Source organism: Tiliqua scincoides, chromosome 10 (assembly GCF_035046505.1).
Source record: "Tiliqua scincoides isolate rTilSci1 chromosome 10, rTilSci1.hap2, whole genome shotgun sequence".
Taxonomy (NCBI): Eukaryota; Metazoa; Chordata; class Lepidosauria; order Squamata; family Scincidae; genus Tiliqua; species Tiliqua scincoides.
The window spans coordinates 868,705-891,099 of NC_089830.1; the positions used below are offsets into that span (position 1 = coordinate 868,705).

General features: G+C 51.8%; 1 protein-coding gene and 1 pseudogene across 3 annotated transcripts; both read right to left on the reverse strand.

Annotated features, from left to right (window-relative positions):
- Nucleotides 1-441: 441 nt before the first annotated feature.
- On the reverse strand, nt 442-20,722 carry LOC136661367 (myotubularin-related protein 9-like). 3 transcript variants are annotated; one of them, XM_066638563.1, is made up of 12 exons: nt 20,628-20,722; nt 19,027-19,290; nt 16,605-16,664; nt 14,303-14,411; nt 13,123-13,248; nt 12,091-12,264; nt 11,278-11,495; nt 7,688-7,849; nt 7,026-7,167; nt 6,431-6,651; nt 1,345-1,490; nt 442-630 (listed from the first exon to the last, which is right to left on the reverse strand). In XM_066638563.1, exons 2-12 carry the CDS (start codon nt 19,221-19,223, stop codon nt 458-460), a joined length of 1,728 nt encoding a protein of 575 aa, XP_066494660.1. In that variant the 5' UTR covers nt 19,224-19,290; nt 20,628-20,722; the 3' UTR covers nt 442-457. The 3 variants fall into 3 exon arrangements, with proteins under 3 accessions (XP_066494660.1, XP_066494658.1, XP_066494661.1); XM_066638561.1 differs by having other exon boundaries at nt 20,606-20,722; XM_066638564.1 differs by lacking the exon at nt 16,605-16,664 and having other exon boundaries at nt 20,606-20,722.
- Nucleotides 20,366-20,484, reverse strand: LOC136661875 (5S ribosomal RNA; annotated as a pseudogene).
- Nucleotides 20,723-22,395: the final 1,673 nt, after the last annotated feature.

The following is a 22,395-nucleotide window of genomic DNA, read 5'->3' on the forward strand; positions in this document are numbered from 1 at the left end:
GAGGCTGAGTTGGGAGCGTAAGGCCACCCACAGAATTCACGGCAGAAGCAGCACTGCAACTGGGGAAGTCACAGCTCAGCACAGCGGCAGAACCCTATTTGTGTGCCAGAGGCCCCAGAATCCATCACAAGGAGCTCCGGGTCGCAGGCCTGGAAGAAAGAACTTGCACCTGCACTTAAGAGTTGCTGCCACAGACAGCAGTCAGTCCTGGTTCTGTAGAGTTCAGTGATTTTGTAGCTCTGCTTTTTTCAGAGCCAAACTTATGAAGGGAAAACAAAGCCCAGCCGTGAAGTCCACAGGCCAAATGTAGGCCTTGGTTTCCTCGTTACAAAACCTGCACATGTTGATTAAAAGGAGTGTGTGACTTGTGTGACCAGCACCAAGCAAGAGGCTTTTGCTTTTCGAGGTGGAACTCAGGCAGGGTCCAGGCTAGCTGGCTGGCTGGCTCTCTTTCCCCTTAGGTGGCAAGGGTGTTGGACTCTGTTCCTGAAACCTTCTGTGCGGGAGTCTGCTCTGGCGCTGATCTGCTTGGCCGTTCTGAGAGGGTTTTGCTGTTTCTTGCTATTTGCTGGATTTCTGTCCAGGCTTCATCTAGGTAATGGGGAGAGCGAACCCAGCGGAGAAATAGTCCTGCAGAAAACATGGAGGTCAGACACACATTTCCCCCCCGCCCCGTGCCATGGTCCCCTCTGATTGGGACCGTGTTCAAGTCAGACCCAGGCGTCCTGAACCCATGGATAAGGAGGGCCAGCCTGTAAACAGTTGCAGAGCTGTATGGGGAGAAGCATATCCAGGAAGGTTCAGATCACTGTTTCTCCTCTGCATGGACTTGGATTTGAAGAAAAAATTGCTCTTTGTGGAGCGCAGAGGTAACCCAGCTGCCTGTCTGCAAGGCCTAGTTAGTCTGGGGCTACAGAGAACCCCTCTGGTCAAAATCGTTGGATCATCTGACCCTGCCTGCCTGGGAAGGAATCATTTCCCCGCTGCCCAGACTGAGCCACCCTGGACTCACTGAGAAGGGGGACTTGCAGGTGAATGCAAATTTCCCCTTTTAGAATGCTGGCAGTGAGGCAGAAACTTCTAAAACCAAGGTAAGGTTTTCCAGTAGTCCAAGAGGTCAGGCTGTTTGCATCCCCCCCCCCCCCGCACATTCATTCCTTGCCTCTTCTCCAACATGACTCCTTTCCCATGTTGGATGAAATGTCATAATTCCATCCAAAGCAAAGAATTATATATATAATTTGATCACTTCGTTTTGGTTGAAGAATGTGGAATCTTGGGTAAAGGATATGTGTCTGCCTCTGGGCTAATGGTACATAAGGATAAGGGACGTGTGTCTCCTACCTTGCCAGAGTAGCACACTCTGGGGCTCCACAGAGGGCCAGATGACCAAGGGGTTGCGCATGTACAGTGGATTGAGGTACTTCTGCCTCCTATGGTTCAGCCAGGGCCAGAGTGAGTGTGTCTTCTCCTTCACTTCACAGAGCTTCCTGCAGGGGGCGGCAGTGGCATTTCAGTGCTTGGATTGGGCTGCGGCTTCCTTACAAACCCTCCCTGGCTAGCTCAGTTTGCCCCCATATTTCGGGTGTTGTTTTATTATGACGAGGAGTGGACTGAGATTATCTGCTGCTTGTATTGGGGCAGATCCACCCCCCTTAAATTACCTGGTATACTCACCCCACCCCTGCTTTTCTGGCCTTGGTGACCATGCAACTCATTAACTTGTCTCAAAGGTGAGATGATGGGAGAGGCAAACAGTGGCATAGCCAAGACATCTGGCGCCCAGGGGAACAAATTTATACACCCCCATGCCCCCACAACACCTCCCTCATGTTCATGCTTCCCATACAACATAAGAACAGCCCTGCTGAATCAGGCCCAAGGCCCATCTAGTCCAGCTTCCTGCATCTCACAGCGGCCCACCAAATGCCCCAGGGAGCACACCAGATAACAAGAGACCTGCAAGGCCTCCTGGGAATTGTAGTTAAGAACATAAGAACAGCCCCACTGGATCAGGCCATAGGCCCATCTAGTCCAGCTTCCTGTATCTCACAGCGGCCCACCAAATGCCCCAGGGAGCACACCAGATAACAAGAGACCTGCAAGGTCTCCTGGGAATTGTAGTTAAGAACATAAGAACATCAGGCCAGAGGCCCATCTAGTCCAGCTTCCTGTATCTCACTGCGGCCCACCAAATGCCCCAGGGAGCACACCAGATAACAAGAGACCTGCAAGGCCTCCTGGGAATTGTAGTTAAGAACATAAGAACAGCCCCACTGGATCAGGCCATAGGCCCATCTAGTCCAGCTTCCTGCATCTCACAGCGGCCCACCAAATGCCCCAGGGAGCACACCAGATAACAAGAGACCTGCAAGGCCTCCTGGGAATTGTAGTTAAGAACATAAGAACAGCCCCACTGGATCAGGCCAGAGGCCCATCTAGTCCAGCTTCCTGTATCTCACTGCGGCCCACCAAATGCCCCAGGGAGCACACCAGATAACAAGAGACCTGCAAGGCCTCCTGGGAATTGTAGTTAAGAACATAAGAACAGCCCCACTGGATCAGGCCATAGGCCCATCTAGTCCAGCTTCCTGCATCTCACAGCGGCCCACCAAATGCCCCAGGGAGCACACCAGATAACAAGAGACCTGCAAGGCCTCCTGGGAATTGTAGTTAAGAACATAAGAACAGCCCCACTGGATCAGGCCACAGGCCCATCTAGTCCAGCTTCCTGTATCTCACTGCGGCCCACCAAATGCCCCAGGGAGCACACCAGATAACAAGAAGACCTGCAAGGCCTCCTGGGAATTGTAGTTAAGAACATAAGAACAGCCCCACTGGATCAGGCCACAGGCCCATGTAGTCCAGCTTCCTGTATCTCACAGCGGCCCACCAAATGCCCCAAGGAGCACACCAGATAACAAGAGACCTGCAAGGCTTCCTGGGAATTGTAGTTAAGAACATAAGAACAGCCCCATTGGATCAGGCCAGAGGCCCATCTAGTCCAGCTTCCTGTATGTCACTGCGGCCCACCAAATGCCCCAGGGAGCACACCAGATAACAAGAAGACCTGCAAGGCCTCCTGGGAATTGTAGTTAAGAACATAAGAACAGCCCCACTGGATCAGGCCACAGGCCCATGTAGTCCAGCTTCCTGTATCTCACAGCGGCCCACCAAATGCCCCAAGGAGCACACCAGATAACAAGAGACCTGCAAGGCTTCCTGGGAATTGTAGTTAAGAACATAAGAACAGCCCCATTGGATCAGGCCAGAGGCCCATCTAGTCCAGCTTCCTGTATCTCACTGCGGCCCACCAAATGCCCCAGGGAGCACACCAGATAACAAGAGACCTGCAAGGCCTCCTGGGAATTGTAGTTAAGAACATAAGAACAGCCCCACTGGATCAGGCCATAGGCCCATCTAGTCCAGCTTCCTGCATCTCACAGCGGCCCACCAAATGCCCCAGGGAGCACACCAGATAACAAGAGACCTGCAAGGCCTCCTGAGAATTGTAGTTAAGAACATAAGAACAGCCCCCCTGGATCAGGCCATAGGCCCATCTAGTCCAGCTTCCTGTATCTGACAGTGGCCCACCAAATGCCCCAGGGAGCACACCAGATAACAAGAGACCTGCAAGGCCTCCTGGGAATTGTAGTTAAGAACATAAGAACAGCCCCCCTGGATCAGGCCACAGGCCCATCTAGTCCAGCTTCCTGCATCTCACAGCGGCCCACCAAATGCCCCAGGGAGCACACCAGATAACAAGCGACCTGCAAGGCCTCCTGGGAATTGTAGTTAAGAACATAAGAACAGCCCCACTGGATCAGGCCATAGGCCCATCTAGTCCAGCTTCCTGTATCTCACTGCGGCCCACCAAATGCCCCAGGGAGCACACCAGATAACAAGAGACCTGCAAGGCCTCCTGGGAATTGTAGTTAAGAACATAAGAACAGCCCCACTGGATCAGGCCACAGGCCCATCTAGTCCAGCTTCCTGCATCTCACAGCGGCCCACCAAATGCCCCAGGGAGCACACCAGATAACAAGAGACCTGCAAGGCCTCCTGGGAATTGTAGTTAAGAACATAAGAACAGCCCCACTGGAGCAGGCCGTAGGCCCATCTAGTCCAGCTTCCTGTATCTCACAGCAGCCCACCAAATGCCCCAGGGAGCACACCAGATAACAAGAGACCTCTTCCTGGTGCCCTCCCTTGCATCTGGCATTCTGACATAGCCCTTTTCTAAAATCAGGATGTTGCGCATACACATCATGGCTTGTACCCCGTAATGGATTTTTCCTCCAGAAACTTGTCCAATCCCCTTTTAAAGGTGTCTAGGCTAGACGCCAGCACCACATCCTGTGGCAAGGAGTTCCACAGACCAACCACACACTGAGTAAAGAAATATTTTCTTTTGTCTGTCCTAACCCGCCCAACACTCCATTTTAGTGTATGTCCCCTGGTTCTGGTATTATGTGAGAGTTTAAAGAGCATCTCCCTATCCACTCTGTCCATCCCCTGCATAATTTTGTATGTCTCAATCATGTCCCCCCCTCAGGCGTCTCTTTTCTAGGCTGAAGAGGCCCACACGCCGTAGCCTTTCCTCATAAGGAAGGTGCCCCAGCCCCGTAATCATCTTAGTCGCTCTCTTTTGCACCTTTTCCATTTCCACTATGTCTTTTTTGAGATGCGGTGACCAGAACTGGACACAATACTCCAGGTGTGGCCTTACCATAGATTTGTACAACGGCATTATAATACTAGCCGTTTCGTTCTCAATACCCTTCCTAATGACCCCAAGCATAGAATTGGCCTTCTTCACTGCCGCCGCACATTGGGTCGATACTTTCATCGACCTGTCCACCACCACCCCAAGATCTCTCCTGATCTGTCACAGACAGCTCAGAACCCATCAGCCTATATGTGAAGTTTTGATTTTTTGCCCCAATGTGCATGACTTTACACTTACTGACATTGAAGCGCATCTGCCATTTTGCTGCCCATTCTGCCAGTCTGGAGAGATCCTTCTGGAGCTCCTCACAATCACTTTTGGTCTTCACCACTCGGAAAAGTTTGGTGTCGTCTGCAAACTTAGCCACTTCACTGCTCAGCCCTGTCTCCAGGTCATTTATGAAGAGGTTGAAAAGCACCGGTCCCAGGACAGATCCTTGGGGCACACCGCTTTTCACCTCTCTCCATTGTGAAAATTGCCCATTGACACCCACTCTCTGTTTCCTGGTCTTCAACCAGTTCTCAATCCATGAGAGGACCTGTCCTCTAATTTCCTGATTGTGGAGTTTTTTTCAGTAGCCTTTGGTGAGGGACCATGTCAAACGCCTTCTGAAAGTCCAGATATATAATGTCCACGGGTTCTCCCACATCCACATGCCTGTTGACCTTTTCAAAGAATTCTATAAGGTTTGTGAGGCAAGACTTACCCTTACAGAAGCCATCCTGACTCTCCCTCAGCAAGACCTGTTCGTCTATGTGTTTTGAGATCCTATCTTTGATGAGGCATTCCACCATCTGACCCCATATGGATGTTAGGCTGACCGGCCTATAGTTTCCTGGGTCCCCCCTCTTTCCCTTTTTAAAAATAGGCGTGACATTTGCTATCCTCCAATCTTCTGGCACCGTGGCCGTTTTGAGGGACAAGTTGCATACCTTAGTCAAGAGATCTGCAACTTCATTCTTCAATTCCTTAATAACTCTTGGGTGGATGCCGTCAGGGCCCGGTGACTTATTGATCTTTAATTTATCAATTAGGCAGGTGGAGGCAGAGGGTTGGAGGGTGGAGGCAAACTGATGAGGGATGACTTGCACTGCCTTCCACCCCACCTCCAGCACATTACACCACTTTATTAATTTAATTTACATTAACATTATTTTTGCTATTTTAATTTACAAAAGCAATTCACTAAAGAAAAAGAAAAGAATAGATAACTTGCCCCGAATCCCCCCAGCTCTCTTCATTTAAATGTTCTCAAAGTTAAAAGGTTGGTAAGAGAATATTTAGCTGGCCAGAAGAGTAAAAGAGATGGGCAATGAACGCCCTCGGCTGCTGGGGGAGGGATGCAAATCCATCTTGGCAAACATGGAAGAAATGGAAACCATGTAGATGAGATTTCCACCCCTAGTCTGTGCTTTGGGATACATAGCCCGTTCAGCTGAGACCAACTGAGGTGATTGCCTCAGGCAGAGGACCAGCAGTGCACCTGCTGCCCACCTCCAGCCACCTGCCTCTGCTCTTTCTCTGGCTACCTGGATTTGAAAGGAAGAGGGGAGAAGAGTGGTGGAGACACTCTTTGCTTTGGAAGCCAGAGTGGGAGAAGGAACAGTTGAGACGAGCAGTGAGCGCCCTACCTGAGGCACTGCCTTAGTCGGCCTCATAGGTGGGCCTCCGAGCCCTGCCGTTTTTCCTGACCCGTCTCACCTTTCTTTCTCGCTGTTGCACAGGAAAGTGCCGTACGGAGAAGCATAGCTGTGCTCAAACAGGGTCAGCAGGAGGCCTTCGCTGAATTCTAACGATAAGGGGAACTGGCGCCCCAGTTGCCAGACACAGTCGAGGAAGAGGAGAAACACGGGGCCTTCCTGCTTGAGTCGGGCATGCGAGTGGGCAGAGCGGGCGCAGCGGAGGTGGAACGGGTGACCGGCCTGTAGAAAGCAAGGCATGGAATGAGGCATGCTCAGGGGCACCTTCTTCTGGAGACCGGTGGCATGGCTAAGAGGGGGCAGGGGGTATATATTGCCCCAGTGCCACGCCTCGAGGGAGTGCCAACCCATATCTCTGACGGTGGATCCTGAGGTGTAGCCAGCCTGCCCCCCCCATGCCTCCCTGCCCATGTTTTTCATGAATACCAAGGTTTCCACAATTTTGGCCAGTAGTGGTGTCACCCCCCCACGGTGTGGCCCAGTATGATCCACACCCCCTCGTGATGCCACTGCCTGAGGACAATCACGTGTGGTCTGACACAGGGAGGGATGCCCTCGGAGAGCACCTCAGCACATTCCCTTTCTTGCAACCTCACCTGTATCCACTCCCGCTCCAGCAGCCCCTGGAACCCGGCCAGTGTCCTGCAGTCAGGATCCAGGATGACCTGAGCGAGGGCTGTCACCAGCAACGTGGTGTCTGTCCCTTCTGCTCCGTGCACCAGGATGCAGGCCTCCTCTCTGTCAACAGAAGCACACAGTTCCCAGGAACTTGGTTCAGTCCTGCGTGTGACCTGCACTCGGCCCTGTTTCTCAGGGCTTCAGACAGCCAACAGGACTTGCTCACAGGACATTTGCCACCGTGAGCTCCCGTTCCCAAGATGCACCAGCCTCTGTGGAGTTGCTCTTGTGCGCGCTGCCAGCCCACCCACGAGGCCACCCGATGTGGGTTGCATCAGCAGCAAATGGTGAAAGGGCAGCAGATTTGGGGCACCTTTCACCCTGCCATCTCTCTCCAGCCTGCCACCAATGCAAGCTGAACTGGTCTGTGACTGTGCTGTGACCCTGTAAATGAAACCAGAAGCCCCTCACTTACTGGTTTCACAGCAGTGTGCGAGGAGCTTGGTAAGAGCTCTTGGGTTGTTTTTGTGTCTAGTGCAGACTTGGCATTCCGGGTTGTGGCCTCCCAGCTCACACTGCTTCTTGCCGAAAATGGGGGTGGGGGGACAGGACATCCCGACTTCCTGGACCCCATTCGTACCTTTCCATGCACTGTGCTGCGAGGCAGGCAGTGCTCAGCGCTTCCTTGACGTGGGACAGCCACTTGGAGGCTTCCAGCTTGCTCAGCCAGCGGTCCATGCTGGAGGAAGGGTCGCTGCAGGCCTCGACCAGTTTGACAAAGCTCTCCTGGAGGGGGCGGCCCCTGCGGGGGAGGCACAGAGGCAAAGAGAAAACAGGCTGGATCGAAGGACTGTTTTGTGGTGTGTTCCACTCCTTGCCAGGGGTATCCGGGGAACTTGCAGTCTTTCTTACGAACTCTTTCTGGTGTGTATTTTTAATGTTTCACACCTTTCAGCCTACCCCAGTTAAAGGATATGCGTGCGCAAGAGAGTCAGAGCTGTTGGTTGTCAGAGGAAGTGAGAACCTGGCCTGAGGTTGAACAGTCTGACTTGCAAGGATATGTTTGGGGGATCTTAAATGTCCATCTCATTTACTTCAGAGTGGCATTCGACCTCATCTTCTCTTTCGTTGGACCAAGGCGGCTGGTGGTTGACAGGCTTGTCTGTTAGAAAATGACCTTTACATAAGAACCTCAAAACAGCCCCACTGGATCTGGTCAAAGGCCCATCTAGTCCAGTTTCCTGTATCTCACAGTGACCCACCAGGTGCCCCTTGGAGCATACAAGACCACAAGATGCCTGCACCCTGTTGCCATGACCTTGCACTTGGCGTTCTGAGGTCAACTACTGCTAGAACCAGGAGGTTGCGCATACCCATCATGGCTTATCAACTGTGATGGATTTCCCCCCCATAAATCTGTCCAATCCCCTTTTAAAGACATCTAGGCCAGGTGCCAGTTTTAATTGAATAAACTAAGCTACTGTAGGCAACCTTCAGTCTTGAAAGACTCTGGTATTGTGCTCTGAATGGTGGTTCTGGAACAGCGTCTAGTGTGGCTGAAAAGGTTTAGTTTTAGAATAAACTAAAATGTTAAACAAAAGTGAGCAAGATTTCAAGTGCATCAGAACTCCCCATCTGGCTGGAAACAAGGAGGTGGGGAACATTCATGTAACAACCTTCTGCGCTCTCCCCACTATTTGTTTCCTTAACATCCAGCCTGATGCAGATGATGCCTGAAATAAAAAATCATGACTTTCTAGGTAGTCCTTTTAACAGGAACTGTAATTGTTGAAGAAAGGAATGTAAATGGGAGGAACCGGGGCCGTCCCGTCCAGGACCGCATCTCAGGTGGGAGACTGACAGGGCACTTTGGTGCTGCTCTCGTCTGCTTCTTCCATTCTCTCGATCCAAGAAGGAAAGAGGGGAACAGAGTGCAAGAGGAAGTGAGGAGGAGAGAGAGTGGTGGGCTACAGCAGCAGCAGAGACAATGGTTGAGAGGCTACCAGGGTAAGGAGAGGGGCACTAGGAGTGCTGCATCAGATGGTAGGAGGTCTGGCGCTGACCCTGGGAAGAAGACAGTTTTCCAGAGCTCATTTGTTGTGACCTAAATGTACTGTAAGTACATTTCTCTGCCTGGACATGAGGGTGGGTGGTCAGGTCCATCTTTAAGTCAGTTGGCCCTGTGCCTAAGGGTCCCCCGCACTAGATTAAAAATAAAATGAATATTTTTACTAAATCATTTCACAATCAATAGAATCAGTGGTTTTTTTTAACTATCTACGTACTTTTCAAAGGTAATCTGCACATTTTGTTTGTGTACTTGTAGGCTTACATGTGTGCAAGTTTATATTAAAATATGGTTAGATCCATGTGGTCCATTAACTCACAAGCACTTTTAAAGCACATATTTTGATTGCATTCCATCCTACATAGAGATATAAAGTCGAGGATAAATTGTATTGCTATTCTCTAGGATTCTACAGCTGTTCACAGCTTCCCTGGCTGTGAACCTGGCGTCCTGGGCCCCACAGTCCCCAAGGCTGGCGCTCTGTGTGGTGAGATAGCCTGGGCCAAGAAAAGAGGGTGCTGCAGTCTCCCTTGAAGCACCACTCACAGCTCATTTGGAGGTGCAGTGAAGTGTTCTTGTATGTAAGCAGTGGTGATGGGGAGAGAGGTGTGAAGAGCTGTGGTCTTGCCGTCAGGTCCGGCTGAGTCAGCTGTCTCAAGCACTGGACTGTGACTCCTGATAAAGAAGGCTTGGTGAGAGAGAGAGAGGTAGGATCCTATTTTCTGATTGTGTGCCAATCTGCCTCTGCCGCCTCCCAGAAGGAGGAAGGGACCAGGCACAACCCTGCCTGCCAAATGCTCTCTGCAGCTGCCTACTGAAAGGTCACCTGGCAGACTTAAGGACAAAAACATGGGATGGTTTTGTTTTTTCCCCCCTTTGTTTCCATCGCATGAAAGTTGAGCTGCTGAGCTCTGTGACCAGTTCACATGGGGGGCCATCTTTGGGCTATATCCCTGATACAAATTTACATTGGTTTTATACCAGTCTCTCTCTCTCTCTCTCTCAGCCTTGCCTATCTTACAGGGTTGCTGTGCAGACAAAAGGAGAGAAGGAGCTATGTACACCACCCTGAGCTCTTTGGAAGAAGGGCCATATAAAAATGTGACTAAGGGTGCAATCCTAACCCCTTCTGTCAGTGCTTTCTAGGTGCCCATGGGACGTGTGCTGCATCCTGCAGTTGGGTGTCACTCACGGAGGCCTCCTCAAAGTAAGGGAATGTTTGTTCCCTTACCTCTAAGCTGCATTGCCCTTATGTCAGTGCTGGAAAGCACTGACAGAAGGGGTTAGGATTGCGCCCTAAGTTGAATAGACTAGGATTTCCCAAACATTCTTGACTGTGACCCTAAGGACAGTTTCAGTCCAGTGTCCCATGGATTTTGTACATATTAAAAACAATAAGGATAATGATGTTGTCTGTGAGTACCAGAGCACTGGCAGGGAAGCTGCGAGATAGCATTGCTTACAGCAGGGACTGCTGCTCCTGTGACCCTCTTTTGGGCACCACTCCAGGCACAAACAGCCCTGAGTGAGGTGAGGCAGCCCCAGGCTCCAGGCTGGCAAAGGGCCACCACTTCCATCTGCACACGCTGAAGCTTCCTCTCTCCCCTCTCCCCGCCACCACCTGGTCTGGACAAGGAAGAGGGTATGGAGGAGAGGGGAGTGGCGGGCTGGGCTCCCTCTCCCTCCTTCCCAGTCCAGGGAACAGGTGGAAACCCGAGGGGCATCTGCCCCGGTTACTATGCCAAGGTAGGGAGGGCCACATGACTGCTCCTTAAGTTCTGCCCTGATTACAAAGGGAGCACTGGTGGCTTTGCACCCCCTTACTTCTCTTGTGGAGGAGAAGGAACGGGAGGTGGGGGCACGAAGCTGGGGAGAACCTGGAAGTGACGTCACCACGTTACTGGGGCAGCATGTTATGGCTCTGGTTGGAACAGAGGCTGGTGCGTCACCAGGTGTGCCGTCTCAGGCACTGGGAGTTCTTGGGCCAGTCCAGGAGTCGCTAAGCACTTTCAATGTGCATCCTCCCTTCCCACTGCGGGACTTGTTTCCATGTGCTTTTGCTCTATTCTAATGTAAGGTGCCCTGCTTGGAGGGGGCAGCAGTGAATGAAGGGGGAGGGGGCATCAAGGCCCTGCCAAGGGGCAGAGCAAAGGTGTGCTCACCTCTCCAGGGGTCGGTGGAGCCTTTTCCAGCAGGGGTAGGAGGCCCGATGCTCTACTCCACCTCCGGTCATCTGCGCCTGCTTGGCTGCTTGTGCCGACCTGGTGTCTAGGACAAAGCCGCGGTCGCCTCGCTCCAGCACCGCGCCGAGCAGCAGCTCGTCCTCCGGACAACGCTTCCGGTTGGGCCCGACCAGCGGCTGGCTGCTGCGGAGCATCACCTGCCAGCACAGAACGAGAGCTGAAAGGGGAGGGGGCACACCAGGGTTTCTCCTGGCATAGACGGCACACATGCCTGGTGCTTGCATCACTTCCTACTTTGCCTAGGCGCACAATTTATCCACCACCTTCCTCTGGACCAGCCAAACTCTTGCTGGTGCCTGAGGCAGCATCCCAAATGCCACTCCTTCCCTTAATCATTGGGGCACTAACTGTTGCCTCCACCCCTCCTCCTCCTCTTCTTCCGATTTGGAGCCCCCGTCCACCACCAGAGACTTACCCAGGGCCTGTGGTGCCTGGGTAGCAACGTCATGACTCTGTGCGATGTCATGACATCATCAACCTCATGATGTCACTTTCCAGGTTCTCCAGCTGCTTCCTGAGTCAGATTGTGGCTGCTCTTAGCAGCGGCTGGGGCACAATCACCCAACTGGTGGCTGAGAGGGTGCGTGTGCTCCAGCTGCTTCTTGACTGGGGAAGTGACTGGAGCCCGTGTGCTGGCACCCCCTCCGAATGGTGCACAGGGCACTTGCCCCGAATTGCCTCAGGGCAGATATGCCCCGTGGACCACTCTTCTCTCCCCCAAGCTGCTCTCACCGTTCCGTTCTTCTTGTGGTAATAGCTGAGGACGGGGAATCGCCTCCCCTGGCGGAACCGGGCACTCTTCGCCAGGGCTCGGTCTTCCACTGCAGCCGGCACGATGACGACCGGAGGGTAGCTGGAGCAGACACCAAAGCCCTCGTTGATGTGGCTGAGCCTCCAGGTGCCTGTCTGGGAAGAGGATTCACAGCAGGCTGAGTTCACAGTAGACCTTCCGGGGCCAAGGAGGGTGCGGCAGGCTCATGTGGTGGGACTGTCTATCCTGCGGGGGGGGGAAGAGACTTTCTCTCTGGGGAAAGCGGTGGGTTGGCTGCTTGGAACTGCAAAGCATCCCACAAGGAAGGGGCTGGTGCTGGGCCGGGCCCCCTGCCCACTGACCCACACTCAGGGCCGGCCTTAGGCAATTTGGTGAATTTGGCTAAGTTGGGCCCCGCACCCGGAAGGGCCCCTCACTGGGCCCACAGCCGGCACCTTGCTCTGCCATGGAATCTCCCATGCCAAAGCACCGCAAAGAGAGCATGGACAGCGGAGCATGGACGCTGGACAGCCCTCCCTCCCACCAGCCCCTGGGCCTGTTTGGCTTGAATTTGCCACACACACCCCAGTAAGCAGTTGGCAGTGACCCTGATTTCAGGTGCCTCACCGCTGCTGCTGATCCTGGTGAGTGGGCCCCCCTCTCCTGCAACAATATTGTGCATTGGGCCCCTCAGCTCCTAAGGCCGGCCTGCCCACACCTGGGGGCAGCTCTGCCCACACCCCCTGCAAAGATAATAATAATAAATAATAATACAGGTATTTATATACCGCCTTTCTTGGTCTTTATTCAAGACTTTATTCAAGGCGGTTCACATAGGCAGGCTGATTAAATCCCTGGAGGGATTTTTACAGTTGAAAGAAGGCTCTATCTTTCAAGAGCCGCAACAATTCAGATGTTTCGTTCTGATCTGGCCTCCATCCTCCCACGCTCAGAGCAGATGGAATAGCTCGGCTCAGCTTGTCAGCTGCTTCAATGCGGCTGTTTTGACTCACATCAGAGGCTATTTGCTGGTAGTACTGCTGGAGGACGTCCTGCGGCCAGCCCTCTTCCAGCTTCAGACTCTGAGGTCGGTAGAAGAAGGGGTAGGTCATCATCACTGACTCCACGGAGGAGAGTGCCTGTGGGAGAGGAAGAGGAGGAGGAGGAGGAGGAGGCATGATCACCAAGATCCAGACGAAGGCAGGCACCTCTTCTCTCACAAGAACATAAGCCCAGCTGGCTCAGGTCCAGGGCCTGTCTTGTCCTGCATCTCACAGATCCCTCAGGGAGCACGCAAGACAACAAGACACCCGTAGCCTGTGGCCACTCCTTGCCCCTGGCAGTCTCCTTCCATCCCAGCCCCAGGACACCTCCTGGCTGAACTCAGGAATTGTCCGGGAACACAGAACCTTCCAAGGCCTGAGTCAGCATCTCAAATGCCACGGCCAGCCTCTCGCTGGATTCAAAGGAAGAGGGAGACTGAGCAGGAGAGGGCGAGGGTGGCAAAGGTGCAGCTGGAGAAGGCGGGGTGGGACTTGCTGCACAAGGTGGAGGCCACAGCCCTTGGTGTGCCATCTCAGGTGCCAGAAGGTCTGAAGCTGGCCTGGGCCCCGTGGCCCTGCTGGGAGCCACACTTTCCTATGTGGACAGGAAGTGGATTGTGGATGACACAAGGTGCAGCCCTGGCTGTGCCAAGACCAGATCTTGGCAGTGGGGTTTTTCGTGTGCCCGAGGAAGGCTCAGGCCACTCTGTTGCTGGGCAACACATGTGAATGCTCAATTGCCCCGATCTGTGCGGGGGGAGGAAATGGCTTCTCCTCTTGTTTGTCTTTCCACCTGCTGCCTCCTGATACTGTTTGCCTTTCAAGACGGAAATCCCAGGACAAACAGAGAAGCCACCTGTTCTGGCTGCGGAGCGATGAGCAAACAAGCAGGCCTCGGGGGGACCTCGCCGGGATGAGGCCAGACTTGGGAGCCTCCTGCCTGCCTGCATTCAGAAGAGGGTCCGGCCACTGCTGGGCAGGGGGCACCATTTCCTCCCTGCCTCCCTTGGAAAATGAGGCATATTTGTTGGGGCCGTGCCAACTCAAACATGACTCTTATCAGTGTGAGAAAGATGGTTAATCTGTCTGTTGAGGGTGTTGGGGGGCACAGAGTTCAAACAAAGCCAAGCAGGAAGGGCACTCCATTCACCTCAATGGAGCTGGCAATGTTCAGACATTCCTCCATTCCTGGAATCTCCAACTGCAGAACTTTTAAGTCTTTGCATTTGAGAGTAATGGTGCCAGAGGTATTTGCATGCCTGTGGGGAACAGTGAGAGAAGGAGGAATGAGTGGAGAGCCATGAAGGGTGGGGGCAGAGGATCTAGATTGGCTTCCTTGCATGAGGAGTGCACACTTGTGGGATTGTACCAGTGTGACTACGTGAAGTACGAATGCCATTTGCGCAGAGGTGCCAAAGCGTATCGTAAGAACGTAAGAATAGCCCCACTGGATCAGGCCATAGGCCCATCTAGTCCAGCTTCCTGTATCTCACAGCGGCCCACCAAATGCCCCAGGGAGCACACCAGATAACAAGAGACCTGCAAGGCCTCCTGGGAATTGTAGTTAAGAACATAAGAACAGCCCCACTGGATCAGGCCATAGGCCCATCTAGTCCAGCTTCCTGTATCTCACAGAGACCCACCAAATGCCCCAGGGAGCACACCAGATAACAAGAGACCTCATCCTGGTGCCCTCCCTTGCATCTGGCCTTCTGGCATAGCCCATTTCTAAAATCAGGAGGCTGCATATGCACATCATGGCTTGAAACCTGTAATGGATTTTTCCTCCAGAAACTTGTCCAATCCCTCTTTAAAGGCATCTAGACCAGATGTCAGCACATGCTGTGGCAAGGAGTTCCACAGACTGACCACACACTGAGTAAAGAAATATTTTCTTTTGTCTGTCCTAACTCTTCCAACACTCATTTTAGTGGATGTCCCCTGGTTCTGGTGTTACGTGAGAGTGTAAAGAGCATCTCTCTATCCACTTTATCCTTCCCCTGCATAATAATGTATTTGTGCAAGCACAATCAGGAGCTTGCACTTTGCACAAGAAGACGAGCCTGGAGTTGCTGCAGAGTACAGGGCAACAGGAGTATGTGGGGTGAAGTCTGCAGCGTGGCCGCAGTCCCAAGCAGGCGCTGGTTCAGTTGGCGTTCAAGCCTGGCAGGAAATCACGAGTGACTCACTGGAGGAGGAGGGGGGAATGCAAGCAAGAGCAAGAGAGGAGCTGGCAAGAACGGAAGCCTCACTCACTCCTGAGTTTAGACCAGGAGACCCTTTTTCAAATCCAGATCAATTCATCTCGAATCCCCACCCCCTCTGGTGCTCGCTGAGGTTTAGAATCACACATCAGCGCCTGCTCCTGCCTCCTACGTGGGTGGGGAAGCTGCCACTGTCCTCTCAGGCATTCTGATTAGGGCTGTGTTCACACAGAGAGAGGTAAGCCCGGCGATCACACAGTCACTGTGTAGCTGGCCCCTCTGGAACCGGGGGGGGGGGCCATGATGTCACCCCAAAGTGCCTCGCCCTTAAGTAAATGCAGTGGCATGATGATGTCACTGCCAAGTACTTCCGGATTGCAGGCACTCAGAGTGGCTGCACGCGGCTCTAAGCGGCTGACCATTTTTTTCCTTCCCACAATAAAAGCAGTCAGCTGCTCAGAGTGATGTGCAACTGTTTTGAGTGCCCGTTGGGGGACAAGTGCAGGAGACGTTAGCTTGACACCACTCAGGGTGTGGTATCCAGCACCCTGTGCCCCCCTTATCTGTGCCATTGCCCAGGTGCATTATTCTGGGGGCTGGCGAGCCTTTGGCATTTGTCACATACCCACCTCCATACATTTCTGTCGGTCCAGGCCTAAAAAAGAAAAGAGAAACCTGCAAATTCAGGAAAGGGCCTCCAGGGCCTCTGAGGGCCTGACCTTTAAGCCCCAATGGAATTCCAGCAAGACAGAAGCTTCAGTCTCCAGCCTAACTATCTGGGCCACGCAAGGATGGGTGGGGAGAGGGAAAGGCACTCCACGCAAGCTCAGATATACTTTGTAATTCCGATTTCTGGGGCTGAAATCAGGATTATGAATGATGGTCGTTTCTGAGATGGAATCGTGGTTGGAGCAGGTCCTCGCAGGCTGTGCTTTGAAGCGGTCCTCGGGGTACCCCCACCTGCAGCTCTCCTGCTGCCTCCCTTTCTTGACAGTGTCTCCAACATAAAGAATATCATCAAACGCGAAGAGGTTTCTGTTCTCCGAGCAGATGCCAGAAAGGCAGGGGTGGGCCTTCGAAAAATGGGCCCTCCTGAAGTGAGGCCAGCCGCCCATCCGCCCAGTTTATCAGGAAATAAGCCAAGGAAAAAGAAGGGGTCAGCCTCTGCGCAAGACAGCAAGATGGCAGGCAGACACACGCACTGCTAGGAGGGGGTGAAGAAGGCAGACAAGGGGTTAAGAGGCAAACCTGGTTTCTCGAGGGGAGCCGTTAGTCCAGGAGCTTTGATACCAGCTCAGATTCTGAACGCTGAGTGTCGCAGGAAGAAAAGAGGAGGAGAGGTTAGCATCATCACGCACAGGAGCAGACGGGTGAGGTGGGGGGGTTTCTGCTGCTCACTTCAGAGCCCCTAGTCTGACCACCAGCCACCTGTGCAAGGCAGAGGGTGGGCAGCAGCCCCCTCCGGGGAGTACAATCCCGCCTCCCCCAGGCCTGCTCTGAGCCAAGGAAGCCATGGCATGGTGCTGGTTGAGTCAGGTGCCTCAGGTGGTGATTGGTGGGGGGGCCTCTATCTGTCTGCTTCCATCACACCTCCTCAGCCCCCCCAATTCAAAAAGCAAGAGGGCTATGGAGTGGAAAAGGGAGAGTGATGAGCATCAGTTCCCTTCTCCTCTTTCCTCCTGAATCCAAGGAGCAGAGGAAGCCCTGGGTGCCTGCGTCTTGGAGCAGCCGTGCCCATCTCTCCCCGTGGAAGCACCAGGTAAAATCATCACCTGCTGGAAAACCCTGCAGGGCTGGAGCACAGGGGACAGCTCCAGAATCAAGCAGGGCACAGGAGTCATCTGCTGTCATGTGACTGGCTAGTTCTGATTCCCAGAAGAGGAAAAGTTAATCTCTTCCTTCCCAGATCCCGAGGCAAATCAGGTTTCCCTTATCGCAAGGTGCCTGGATTCTGGATTTTTGGAATGTTGTAATAACTGCAGAAATATCATGAGAAATGCTTGCTCTTTTTACTCTTCCCCATATGGGTGTCTGCTGGCCTCCTGGACATTTTTCAACGGTGTCTGTACAGGGACACACCACCGAGCAGGGAACAGAACTTGCAGCCTGTATCTGCACTGTACATGGGAATGAGCATAAGACCTTCCAGTATTCACACTACAGAAGGTTTAAAAAACAAAAAGTCTTGGACAGAAATGTCTGGATTTCAGAATAGTCTGAATTTTGGGTGTCTGGATAAGGGGCAATTACCTGTCTGCTCACTGCTGACCTCACCTGTTCAGCTAGGAGCTGGGAGCAGCCTGTCCTGTTAGGAAAGCATCCTGGTCTGTGCTCATATTTGCACTGGCTGCTGCCCACCACCCACACCTACCCTCCCTCCCGTCACCTCTTCCTTTTTCAATAGGAAACGGAGCAGTGGGGCATCTCCCCCCAAACTGCTGCCTAAGGAGACCACCATGGCTGTGCCCTGTTGAGCAGTCAGTCCTATTGCTTCTCAAGCCTTGACACCTCTAGCTTTAGATTTCAGGTTAGGGAGCTCAGGTCTGTTTGTAAGACCTTCGATCTGGGTTATCTTGCCACTAAAGGTTAGCAGAATTTATATTCTAAAGCAGCCAAGGTCCTTTTGCAAGAGAAGATCTGGGATTCGTAGGTTTCTGCTTTAGCAAAAGCATAGGAGCATTCAGCTTGCAAAGGAGCTGAAGCTTGGGGGAGGGGGGAAAGAGCTCTGACGTGGCCCAGCAGCTCAGGTTCTGCAAAGTTTATTTTAATCGGCAGCTCAGGTTCTGCAAGGTTTATTTTAATCAGACTGCACAAATGGGAAAGAAGTCTAGTTTAAGGTCATGCAAAATATGTGTGATTCTGAAGACAACCAAAATGATCAAGGGAGGACGAGGAAAAGTCAAAACATTTGTGGGGTGTTTTAGTTTAGAAGGAATGACAAGTTAGGGAGGAGGGTGCAGGAGAGGCTTATAAAATCAGGCAGGGCATGAGGATCAAGAACAGAGATAAGTGTTTCTCTCTCCAAGTACTGAAGCTTCGGCTCAGCCAATGAAATGGACTGGCAATCACTTCAGGACACACAAAATAAAGTAGTTCTAAACACAACACACCAGTAACGCATGGGCAGAGGTGTTTGAAAATGGTGTTATATACTTTACTCAGAAGTAAGCCCATTGTGTTCAGTAAGGCTGTAATCCTACTGTACCCACCAGAAACAAACACCTCTATGAATGGGTGGAGGTGTTTGTTTCACATAGGATAGGATTACAGCCCAAGTTTTACTGAACACAATGGGCTTACTTCTGAGTAAGGTAAATAACAAACACCTCTACTTATGCGGTTTGCTGCCAAAACAAGCGGCAATGGGCGCAAGCTTGGATGGTTCTAAAATTGAATTTGAGACAAATGAACAGAGGCTGATAAACGAATAATGAATAGAATTGGATTAGACAAATGACCCATCAATGACTGTTAACCCTGGGAGCAAAATGCTCGATGTGCAGAGGGTGTGTGCCACAGCAGACCAGTTGCAACAGTTGCGCAGAAGACCAGCTGGTGGGCCACCGAGGGAAGCAGAGTGCTGGCCTAGACAGGCCCAGCAGGGCACTCATTCGCCTGGGAGGCAGTCATGAAGAGGCCGGCTGATACCACGGCGGTGGAGGGAACTCACCTTTTCTCGATGGCATCCACGTTGCGGATAAGAAGCCACAGTTCAATCTGGCTCTGCTCTCCATTGCCCCCTGGCCAGGACGACAAGAGAAGGTGGTGGCTGGTGATGCAGAGAGTCCCCTTGACCGGCTGGAGTCCCGGGCATGAGAGCAGCACGTCATCCACCTTGGTGGTCTTGATCAACTCTGCAAACTCCATGGCCGGCAGCGCTGCAGTTCTTGCTCAGAGAGCCGGCTGTGCAGGAGGAAGAGGCTTCCAGCGTCACCTGTGGCAGCAGGAGGCAGAGATGTGGCTGATGCTGTTGGAAGAGGCAGGCATTCCTGCTCTCCTCTCCCTGCGAATGCTTCTCAGGAACAGCGCTATTTCTGGCCAGCTCATTTGAATGCTTCATAGCAGGGGCCGGCCCCCCCATGAGGTGGATTAAAGCAGTTGCCTCAGGCCCCTGCAGGACTGCAAGCGGCATGCACCTCAGTCCCTCCTTCCCCCTCTCCCAAGACTAGAAAAGGAAGAGGAGGACAGAGTGGAAGAGGAAGAGTAGAGGAGGGTGAGATGGGTGAGCTAGAATGTCTCCAAATCTCTAGCCCGCCACTCTCCTCCACACGTCTTCTTCTACTCGCCTCCCTCTTCCCCTTCTGATCCATGGAGGGAGTAGCAGAGGCTGGCACTGCACCAAGTAAGGAGGGGCAGTAATAAACTGGCATGCCACCCTGCCACCCTGAGTGCCACCCTGAGTCCCAGCAGGCCTTGACCCAGCCGTGCCTGTGGGAAATGCTTAAAGGGGCTTCTGCACAAGTTATGCATGTCAAAGACAGAAGTCTTTTTTCTTTAATTTTTTAAAAAGGGAAGAAAACAGTTGTGTTAATGACATTGCTATAATTATTATGAGTCAATAAAGAGTAACCCCAACAAGAGAGAGAAAGCAACTGTGGTTGGCAACCTTCAGTCTCGAAAGACTATGGTATAAGCCAGGGGTGCTCAATAGGTGGATCGCGATCTACCGGTAGATCGCGAGGCAAAATGAGTAGATCGCGGAGTGCCAACCCCCCCTTCAGGTGCCTCTGGGAGGAAACGCCGGGAGTAAGGCCCATTGTACTCAATGGGGCTTACTCCCAGGTAAGTGTGGCTAGGATTGCAGCCTCACAGCCTAATCCTAGGCATGTCTACTCAGGAGTAAGTCCTGTTATACTCAGTGGGGCTCAAGGTACACCAACATACATTGTACACATAAATGTTATATGTTATGATGGCGCGAACATTGTAAAAAAAACTGGTAGATCTCCGGGCCTTGCTGGGTTTCAAAGTAGCTCTTGAGCCAAAAAAGTGTGAGCACCCCTGGTATAAGCCTACAGCACCCGGTATTCCCAGGCGGTCTCCCATCCAAGTACTAACCAGGCCTGACCCTGCTTAGCTTCCAAGATCAGATGAGATCAGGCATGTGCAGGGTAAAGAGAATTTAAATAAATAAATAATCAGGCACCTGTACTCCCGAGACTGTTAGAGACCTTAGATATAGCATGTGTACGTGTAGATATTTGCTAGACTCTCCCTAGAAATGGAGTTCAAGGCCTGTTCCCCCCAACCTTTAGAGTCATTCCAGGGTACCGGAAGGCTAAACTGGAGAGCAGGATGTGCTGTGAGGGACTTCCAGGCCAGACGAAGGTCTGCAGCTGGTCTCACGCATGATCTCTGGCACACCAATTACTAGAGGAAATAGGAAAATGTGACATTTTAGTTTGGGGGTATGAAGATGACCTTATACCACTGAATGATTTTCTTCTGCAAACCAGACAGGGATGCCTGCGAAGTTTTTTTTTGTTTTAATGTTTCAAAAAAATCCATGACCCACTGGTGGGTCCCAACCTCTAGCTTAAGAAACACTATGCATTTTCTCTTGTAATGATCGTATTATGAAATCTCTGAGGAATTCCATCTGAGCACACGGCTCGGACGAGGGGCTGGGTGGGGTTCACAATGTCATGAAGCAGGAAGCTCTCTCGTGGCTTCAGAACTCTCCAAAATCATGATCTGCTATTTCAGCAAGACACTTCTTGGACCCATTCACTGCGTGTTCACTCAGAGATAACTCCCACAGAAATCACCGAGGTTTACTCCCAAGAAGTGTGCAAAGGATCAGAGCCCGTATGCACAGAGAATGATATTGTTGCAGCCATCCTGAGAGGAAAAAAAACACTTATGGAAAAAATTGAGAAATAAACCATTTCCAAGGAGGAAGACAGAGAAATGGGTCTGTTTATGGCAGGCGCACTCCTACCCACTGCCCTTTTCTCTCCTTCCAGCTGCAGGTCTGCTTCCGATATTTCAGCTAAGGTGGGAAAGCCAAATCCTACAAAATTCTCGCCATTGAAGAGCCAGAAACCCTAATATAATCCCCAAGACTTTTTCTTTTTCCAGACTTTTTGTGAGGCATTGTTTGGCTCTGGAAGGTCTAGTGCTTTTCATCTTGTGGGTCATGACTCCAATGGGGTCACAAAGCCTCATTTGGTGGGTAACCTTTCAAAGCCTGGGCAAGAGAGGGCCTGGATCCAGTCCAATCATGGTACCACTTTATCTCCAGGCAGTTCTTACTGTTGGTAAATGAGGCAGGAGAAGCTTCAGAGCCATGCAGCGAACTTCTGATGCTTGAGGTGCCACAACAAATGTCACCTTTCCCTTATTTGGTGGTGTACAAGTTAGTGCTTCAGTGCCTCCACTGTTCTTCCCCTCTCACTTCCTGGATTTGAAAATGAAGATGCGGTAGAGATGAGCGCCCCTCTAGGCCACTCCTCTCCTCTCCTCCCCACTTCCTCTTGAGCTCCATTCCCTTCTTCCTTTTCCAATTCAAAGAGGGGAAGGAAGAGGAACCACAGGGGAGGTAGATGGAGACAGGCAGCAGTTTCCTGCCTGAAGCAACCACCTTCTGCCCTCATGGCCAGATCTTGGGTGTTTTACCTGCTGTGTGATTTTGTAGCCTTCCCTGTGGCTTTGGAGACTCCTGGATTTTAGAGCTTTTCATTACTATCCAGCTCTGATCACCTTTTGTGTTAGGAGGCCAGAAAATGATCAATTTCTACAGCAGTTTCACTGGCTTTAATAGTTTAACAGTGCAAGACTATGCATGTCTACTCAGAAGTAATTTCCATTATATTCAATGGAACTTACTCCCAGGAAAGTGTGGTTGCAGCCCAAGTTAGGAGTTCTGAAACGTGCATAAAAGAAACATTTTATTTCAAACAAATTGGAAGTTATATTTGTTAAACAAACTTAAACTGGAAATAAACTGGAAAGTGGCAACTAATATAAATAATGCTAAAAAAAAAACACAATTGTGAGCCCTTTGGAGACAGGGAACCATTTATTGATTTATTTTGCT